The 8,958-nt window shown below is 40.2% G+C and overlaps 1 protein-coding gene across 7 annotated transcripts in view; it reads right to left on the minus strand.

Moving 5' to 3' along the window:
* Positions 1-5,754: 5,754 nt before the first annotated feature.
* The window catches only part of KIN (Kin17 DNA and RNA binding protein), a 41,288-nt gene continuing 38,084 nt past the window's right edge, over positions 5,755-8,958 (minus strand). For 6 of the 7 annotated variants that reach the window (XM_085871876.1, XM_085871875.1, XM_085871873.1 and 3 more), the window contains one exon: positions 5,755-5,950. In XM_085871876.1, coding sequence (XP_085728002.1) covers positions 5,941-5,950 — 10 coding nt within the window. In that variant the 3' untranslated portion in view covers positions 5,755-5,940. Of the gene's footprint in view, positions 5,951-8,294 lie in introns of all 7 variants that reach the window. The other variant, XR_015055614.1, reaches the window with a different exon arrangement.

Below are 8,958 nucleotides of genomic sequence, written 5' to 3' on the forward strand. Positions count from 1 at the left end.
AGTGACGAGGACTCGAGGATAAAAAGGTTCTGTTCGGGGTCGAAAAGAAAGAGGAAGAAGATCGGGACAAAAAGATCGTGTTTTTTTGGTGTGGAGGCTGTTGCGCGGGAAGCGTACTTGTTGTTGTGCTGATTCGATCGTGTTCTTCATCGTGTCTTGGAGCCTTGCTGAGCTTCGTGCCTCACCTTGGTTGGCTCTGGGGTTCTGCTGACTCAGAGTACGGGGTCGAAAGGCGGGCGGACCTGCCTCCCTCTCCTGCTCGCAATTTGGCGCCAGAACTGGTTCCCTGGCGGCTGTGAGCGGACTTGGGCCAAGACCAGGAGGTCGACAGCACCACGGTTTCTCCTGCCCCACTGACGAGAGCAAGGCCAGCTCGTCCGACGCTGATCCAGGGACAGTTGCGTCCACACCACGGTCCAGCCTGACCACCAGAAGTAGCTACGTTGTGTGTGTGTGTGTGTGTGTGTGTGTGTGTGTGTGTGTGTGTGTGTGTGTGTGTGTGTGTGTGTGTGTGTGTGTGTGTGTGTGTGTGTGTGTGTGTGTGTGTGTGTGTGTGTGCGCGCTTGGCGCCTTAGAGGGTTTGAGATCTGTATATTCATTGGAATTGTCTGTTTTCCCCACGCCCGATCCCACACCATCCCGTCGAATCACCCCGGATCCCTCTTCTTGCCGAGTCTTGTTATTTCTGGTTAATAATAAAAACAAATAAACATCATCAACTCAGTGAAAAGTGACTCGTGCCACCTTCCTCGTCCCGTTTGCGGTAGAGCGATTAGAACCGCCATGTTTGGGTTATAAATAAATAAACCGCCTACATCGTTTCGGCTCATTCTACATTGGCGGGACTGTTCAAGTCCCGTGGACGTCACAATATATATGTGTGTATATATATATATATATATATATATATATATATATATATATATATATATAATCTTCTTCTTCTTCCGGCTGCTCCCGTTCGGGGTCGCCACAGCGGATCATCCGTATGATCCGCATCATGATTTGGCACATGTTTTACGCCGGATGCCCTTCCTGACGCAACCCTGGTTGCCTCTTACGACACAGGGATATGGTACACCTATTTTAACCGGGGTATACACCGGCCCAGTATACTGGTACTCATTTCGCCGACCTCGGAAGGATGACAGGCTGAGTCAACCCCCTGGTGTAGTAATTCAACTGGCCAACGGGGCTTGAACGCAGGACCTTTTGGATCCCAAGCCGCTGCCCTAACCACTGCGCCAACACCAGGCTTTGAATATATATATATATATATATATATATATATATATATATATACATATATATATATATATATATATATATATATATATATATATATATATATATATATATATATATATATATATATATATATATATATATATATATATATATATATATATATATATATATATATATATATATATATATAAATATATATATATATATATATATATATATAAATATAAATATAAATATATATATATATATATATATATATATATATACTTTTGCGAGCCTGCAGCACATGCTTCCGGGGCCAAGCAGCCGCCATATTGGAATAACCTTCCCATGCTCGAGCACGAGAGGTACAGGAGTAGCTCAGTGTGATAAGTGTTGGACTTTATCAGGTTCCGTTCACATAGATTCACATTTGTTTCGATATTTCCACTTTTATTTGTTCTCCTTCGGGGCCTTGCAATAGTGCTACGAAGGAGACTGACAAAACTGAGAGTCTGATTTTAGGAAGTCAGAAGTGTGACGTTGAGTTTGTTTGAGTGTGAGTACAATTGAATTTCAGATCCTCAGTAAAATGGAATGAAAGTGTGGTGGGTGGAGGAGGGAGGTCTTAATCAACCTTATTCCTTTCAGACAGAGTCCAGAACTATATTCCTCATCGAGACCAGAACTCTGTTCCTTGTGGACAGAGCCTTGAAACAAAACACCAGAACACACAATGGCTCGATATTACTGTGAATCACTTTGCTTGTGATTATAACAACCTCCGTTAAATAATTTATTGAACACATCTGTACAAACATAAAACGAATTGGTGACTGATCAGGCAAATACTACAAAGAGTTGAAACTCCACCAACTTGAGCTAAACAACAATAACATAACAATAATAACATCATTAAACATTATAATATCCTATTTAATATCAAAAAAAGTTTCATTCCTTGTGACAAGTGATGCTTTTGACAGTTGATTCACAGCTGATTGATTCACAGTTGATTCAGGCTCGAACTCATGACACGAAAGTCTAAACTTAGCCACCTTAACCACGAAGCCAACACTGGCTTATCTATGTTATTAAATTGTTTTAAAACCAGTTTCAGTAGATTTGGGGGATGGTTTGGATATGTACCGCTTTTGGAATGGTTCTGTCCACTGTCCATTGCACCAACAACTCCCTCCCCTTCACGATCCTCTCCTGGTTTGGTTGAGTACACATTAACAGTCAATATATTTTCCTAATAAAACGATTAATGTTTGATATATTTTTAGATCACCTGGAACATAGTACTGGGGAGCTTATGGGATGGCGCGTCGTCCATCCATCCGTCCGTCCACAAATACGTTCAACTTCTTCTCTGAAAGTACACGCAACATTTCGATTAAACTTTACCACAATGTTCATCACCGTGAATATACCAAAGTTTGTGCATGACATTCGAAAAATCGGGCTTTGTTGGAGTGTAAGGGGGGTTTCCTCCAAAATATGTATTTGCTTTCTTCTCAGAAACGACACATACAGTTCCAAAGAAATTTCACCACAACCATCACCATCCGTGATGTACCAAAGTTTGTTTATGACATGACAGAAAATTGGGGTCGAAGGGGTTCTAAAAAGGGATGGTTAACCACACCCCCAAAATATGTATTTGCTTTTTTTTCTCTGGAACTACAAAACACAATTTCGATTAAACTTGACCACAACCTTCATCACCCGTGATGTACCAAAGTTTGTTCACGCCATTAAAAAAAACATCCGGGTCTGAGGGTTTCTACAGGGGGGTTGCCCCCCAAAATATGTATTTGCTTTCTTCTCTGAAACCACACACACAATTTTGATGGAACTTGACCACAACCTTCATCACCCATGATATACCAAAGTTTGTTCACACCATTAAAAAAAATCCATGGTTATTTACTTTCTTCTCGGTTACATATATTGTGGGTCATCCATGCCTACTCATGGTTCCATGGTTATCTTATCCAGCTGCTACCAGGTGAGTGCCCAGGGGTATTGCCCCTATTTTAATTTTCGGCTGCGTACACCAGGCCAGAAACAAAGGAACTTCCCCGCGTTGGAATCACCATCATAGCTTCAGCAATTATTGATGTAGGTTGGGCTACAGTTTTACATCGTTTTGAGAGGGGAACCACCACAAGGAAGAGAAGAAGTACAAATTGGCGATTTAGCGATCTCTCAAGGTGGTATTTTAACGATGTATTTTGGCATCTTTTTAAGTCTTGGTAGTTCAGGAAACGCTCGAGAATAAAAGTTATAGCTTTTAAATGCTTATGACTTCACTCTTTAGGAGTGTATGAGTGCATCATTGTGTACACATTTGAATGAATGGCCATTTTTTGTGAGGAACATCATTGTATACACATTTGAACGGGCAGCTTCTATATGGAGTACGACCATACTCAATGATAAAATCGAAAAGCATGGTGAAGCAGTGGGTCAAAGCCGTCCATGAGTCCATGAAGACAACATGTCTATTAATCACATCTTGGTTGAACCTGAATTCCCCAAAAGACCCTGAAGACCTCAAAGACCCCAAAAGACTCTGACAACCCCAAACATCTAAAAGTCCCCGAAGGCCCAAAAGACCCAGAGCACCAAGAAGACCCCGAGGACGCAAAAGACCCCAAAGACCCTGAAGACCTGAACATCATTTAGACACCTTACACCCTTCAGACAGATTAGACAGCTGATAGCATTGACCATTCAGACCACGTGGACCTTTTTATATCACAAATCAATTTCAATAAATATTATACCAGAAATATTACAAATAAATTTGTGCAAAAAAAAAGTTTGTATTACGATTGGTGTAAATCATGATAACACAACAAATATGTGATGTCAATCTCTGCAACATGTGAATAGGTGAGCGTAGCGAGCCGATCCACGCTGTAAAGAACATAAAAGTTTATTTTCCTGCATCAAGAACATAAAATAACGCTTATTTCCCTGTATTAAGAATATAAAATAATGCTTATTTCCCTGCATTAAGAACATTAAGTTTATTTTCCTGTATTAAGAGCATAAAATAAAGTTTATTTTCCTGCATTAAGAACATAAAATAATGCTTATTTCCATGCATTAAGAACATAAAGTTTATTTTCCTGTATTAAGAACATAAAATAAAGTTTATTTTCCTGTATTGGAATATCAAAGTTTGTTTTCTTGAGTTATTATTCGTTCATATGCAGCCTGTGGCTGCTGGATGTATCATTAATGGGAGCACGGCTGTGCCGCTGATGCCAATGCCTTATTTTGAGTAAGCTGGAAATCATTTTGCCGACCTCGGAAGGATTACAGGCTGAGTCAACCCACCTGGTGTTAGGTATATTTAAGCCGTTCATTTAACCATTCAGCCAACATCACTAATTTTCCTGTAAAAAGAACAAAATATAGTTTATTTTTTGAGGTAGGAGATCATGAAACCTACCTTTGATAATGATGATAAAAAAAAAAAAACTTGATCCAATAATGCGATCACGATGTTGATGATGGTGACGATAAAGACGAGTTGATAGTGATGATGGTACATACCCATAATAGCCATATCTTCTTTGCCTCAAAACACATGCCATGCCCTCTAATGCTACAAAATCGAAATATTGCATGGTTCTTGGAAGTATGATGAAAGTGATTTGTGTTATACAAGTTTCAAGTGTATAATTCAATTTAAATAAAAGTTTAAAGAGGTTTAAAGGCTTATAACTATAAAAAAAAAAATGGGGGTTTTACCACCATTTTCCCAGTGGCTATTACACTTCCCGATCGAACACGTTACATTGGTTCTCGTGCCTGTTGTTTAAGTTGCTTATAACGTCCTTAAAAACAGTAAGTTTCCTGTTTGGAATGCTTTTCCATTTTCTTTGACTGTCAGGCAGACAAACAGAGAAATAATATTCTGTCACTCCTCTCTGTGCATGAACGGTTGGGATGAATTCTACGCCAAGGTATGGGACGTTAAAAAGACAGACACAATTTTATTCATGTTCCCATTAGTGTTCAAAATATATCATTCAATTTAAAAACATTGTTCCTTGATCACAAACTGGCGATCATAAACTGAAAAGACTGGATTGCTAAACCCCACTTTTCACTTTGACATTGCCCAATAGTGTCGATAGTGCCCACAGTGGTGACAGTGCTAATATTAGTACTCAAGCTCATGGTGCTGCTCATAGGTTCATCAGGCTCGATCGGGAAGTGCCACTGCTCATAGTAGAAGAAGCTGTTCATAGGTAGCAAGGCCTTCCAGTAGTACATGTTGGTTTTGCATTTTGAATACATTTAGAAAGAAGTCATATGCACCACTCATAAATTGACCAAGTTAGGGGAAAGCAAAATTTGAAGAGGAAACATGCATCTTCTACACCAAAACTCAATGATTGGTTATACAATGAGATTTTATGAGGGAATCACATGTTGTGCCCAAAGCTGTTTGAAAGGATTCAATTAATGTTGTAAAACGATAATTCAAGGACAGAAGGCTCATTGTGTCAGACAGACAAGTTTATTTAGAAAAAGCAGCATTTTTACACATCTCAAAGCACACAGAGCTATGCACACATGGCATTTGTAAAAATGGGATTTACAAATCAGTGGGTTTATTTACATGAAGGAGAGGTCAAAGAAGTTTCGAAAAATCTTCATACGCCACTCCTGACACAACACGTCCTTTTAATGGCCCCTGAGGAGACAACAAGGTCGTTGTGTTAGAACAGTTTTACAGAACATAAATACAATTCTGAGAACTGCCAACAAAGCAAAGCCAATAGACAACTCTGCCCTAACGCATACAAGCCCTGGCAAGAGCCAATGGAAAACTCCACCCCAACACATGCAAGCGCTTAGAAGGAACTTCAATGCAGGAGGAGGCCATTCGGCCCATCAAAGCCAACACTATTATTACCAACATGGTTCTTTGTCTGTGCTCTATCCTTTTAAATGCTGTGCGTAAAGCAAGGAAGCAGCACAAGTGTATTTTTTTGAAATAAATCCAGAACTATGGTAAAGACCAACTTGGGATGCACTTCAACAATTTTAAAATCAAGGTAGTATTACGTCATGAGTCATTTTTAACTTATCGACTGTTTCTAATACTGATGAAAGAATTGATGAAGAATGAAGAGTTGTGATTTCCAATGCTGAAAGTGAAGAAAAGCAAAAAGGAAGTTTCAAAAATGGAAAAGTGCAAAAGAGCAGAAAGCTTTATGCATTAACGTTAATAAAATGAACTTGTGTCTCTTGGCGAAGGAAAAAGGAAAGAAAGTGGATGATGGCCTTGTTCAATGTGTGTAAATGGAGTTGGATAGAATTCAATTCACTGTAGGCAGTGTAATAGATAGAGTTGTTACAGGCTAGTGGCATCAGCGACCCTGCGTCCGATACAGTTCCAGCCCCACTTGTAAGGGGGAAGGAGGTGTAAGGACAAGGACTAAACCCCACCAGCTCGCAGAGTGTCCAGACCGCCTGACTGAACTCCACCAGGTAGCCGAGCAGTATTGGAAGATTGCACAATTTTGCAGGGAAAGTGGAGGGAGTGGGCAAAGACACCATTTGGTAGCTGGTGACATGTCCCTTTTATGCTGTCACTCCAGTTTCCAATATTCAGGAGATAAGTTCCATGGTACGAGGTTAGTGTCAAGAATGGCTTCCTTATATAAGCTTTAATGAAACAAGTAAGAAAAAAGCAATGTAGGGATGACAAACTGCAGTGTAAAAAAGGTTTTAAACAAGAGAGATGATGTGGATTTAGAGAGTGGCTAACAGTATTGCCATCACACAACAATCCCTACATCATTACTTGCAGACTATTGTCCAGCTAAAAGTATTATAAGCTCCTATATTTCATTTCATCAAAAGTATAAGAAGTTCCTACATAACTTCAGAGAGTTCTTGCAACTTCAGTTGCCTTTCCTACATTTTTTAAGACGCGAGACTAACCAATCACAAATGCAGATAATTATAGAATGCGGTTATTAGAGATGTGCATGCGGTTTGTAAGAAGTTGATGTTTATGTACTGGTATTAACATTGTAGTCAGGCTGCTAATTTGTAGAGTCTCAGTGTGTGGCGACACTACAAGAGTGATCAAGTCCTGTTGTAACCAGTGGAGAGAGCCTGGTGTTGGCTTAGAGGTTGGGGTGGTGGCTTTGGATCTTCGGGTTCCGAGTTCGAGCCCTCTTGGCCACTGAATTAACACCAGGGGGTTGACTCAGCCTGTCATCCTTCTGAGGTCAGCAAAATGAGCACCAGTGTACTGGTAAAAGAGGCACTGCATCAGTGGCATAGATACACCCCTAACCAATGATGCATCCAGCAGCCAAAAGGCTGAACAAGATCGGTACCAGTGGAGAGTTTGTCGAAGCTTGAAGCAATAATTGATGAAGTGTAAAGAAGGCAGTGATGTTGGGATAATGTGACAGCGATACTGTCAGCTACTCACAAAACCAACATCATCCCCATCTTGTTTAAAACCTTTTTTAGATGAGTTTGTCATCCCTACAGTACATTACATTTTTTTATTTCACATAAATATTTTTATTCACTTGTTTTTGTATTTTTTTAATAATGTTGAATAACACAGCATGGTATGGTACTGCCTGGTGTTGGCTCAATAGTTAGGGTAGTGGGCTTGGGATCTGAGGATCCTGAGTTCAAATCCCACTCGGCTGTTGAATTAATACCAGGTGGGGTTGACTCTGCCTGTCATCCTTCCGAGGTCGGCAAAATGAGTGCCAGCTTGCTGGTATCCTGCGTTGGAGTGGTGACCTGTTCCGGATTGTACCCAATAGCCAAGGATACTGCTTCAGCAGCAACAATGCTCTGCACAGAGTATGGTCCCAATGGATGGATGGATGGATGGTATGGTACTCGGAGCATACCCAAACTTGGAGCAAAAGTACCAAGAGATCTTCGTCAGCAATGTCAAATACTGCATGTCTTACATAACCCTGACTGTATCTTGCAGCTCTGCCTCATTGCTCATTTCTCAAAGAACTAGATGGTATTCATAGAATACTTATACTTACCCTGTGCAGTCAACGGTTTTGTAGATAGAGAGGTGCAATGTTTTTCCAATATGGCGCCTGTACCACATGACCGATGACATCATGATTATCATTAAATATTCTACAGGAGGAGGCACTCCGATGGCGAAAATTGTCCATCAAACCAACAGTTGCTGAGGAAAAAAATTCAGAATGATCGGAAAAATTTTGTACTTGTAAAATTATGACGTCATAATGAAGGCCCGATGACGACATCATCATTAACATATCTTATTCCCCATGAGTAGCAGTTGACAATAAGCCAAGTCTCAATTTTTTACATGGAGGGTTTTCAGAGATGTCGAGGTGCGAAGTTTTTCCAAGAAGAGCTCGTGATCACATGTGTTCCGCGTCACTGGTACCTAACTCTTATTTTATTTTCATAGATACAACAATGAAAAACAAGGGATTTCCCGAGGCATGATATTATTTGATGTACATATATGCGACACTGAGGCAAATGTATAGCGACCCCATCCCCATCAGGCTGATTGATAGTCGTACAGTCCCACCCACCACATGGATCTCTGCCTATTATTTTACAAAGGAATTGGTATTGTAATTTTAATAACTTGAAAGGATTCCACGAAACATACGAAAAACTAAAGGATGATGCACGAGGTAAAACGCTGTCAGATGGAAGCAG

The sequence above is a fragment of the Eptatretus burgeri genome, chromosome 2 (genome assembly GCF_056783735.1).
Source record: "Eptatretus burgeri isolate ZD-2024b chromosome 2, Ebu_testis_v1, whole genome shotgun sequence".
NCBI classification, from domain to species: domain Eukaryota; kingdom Metazoa; phylum Chordata; class Myxini; order Myxiniformes; family Myxinidae; genus Eptatretus; species Eptatretus burgeri.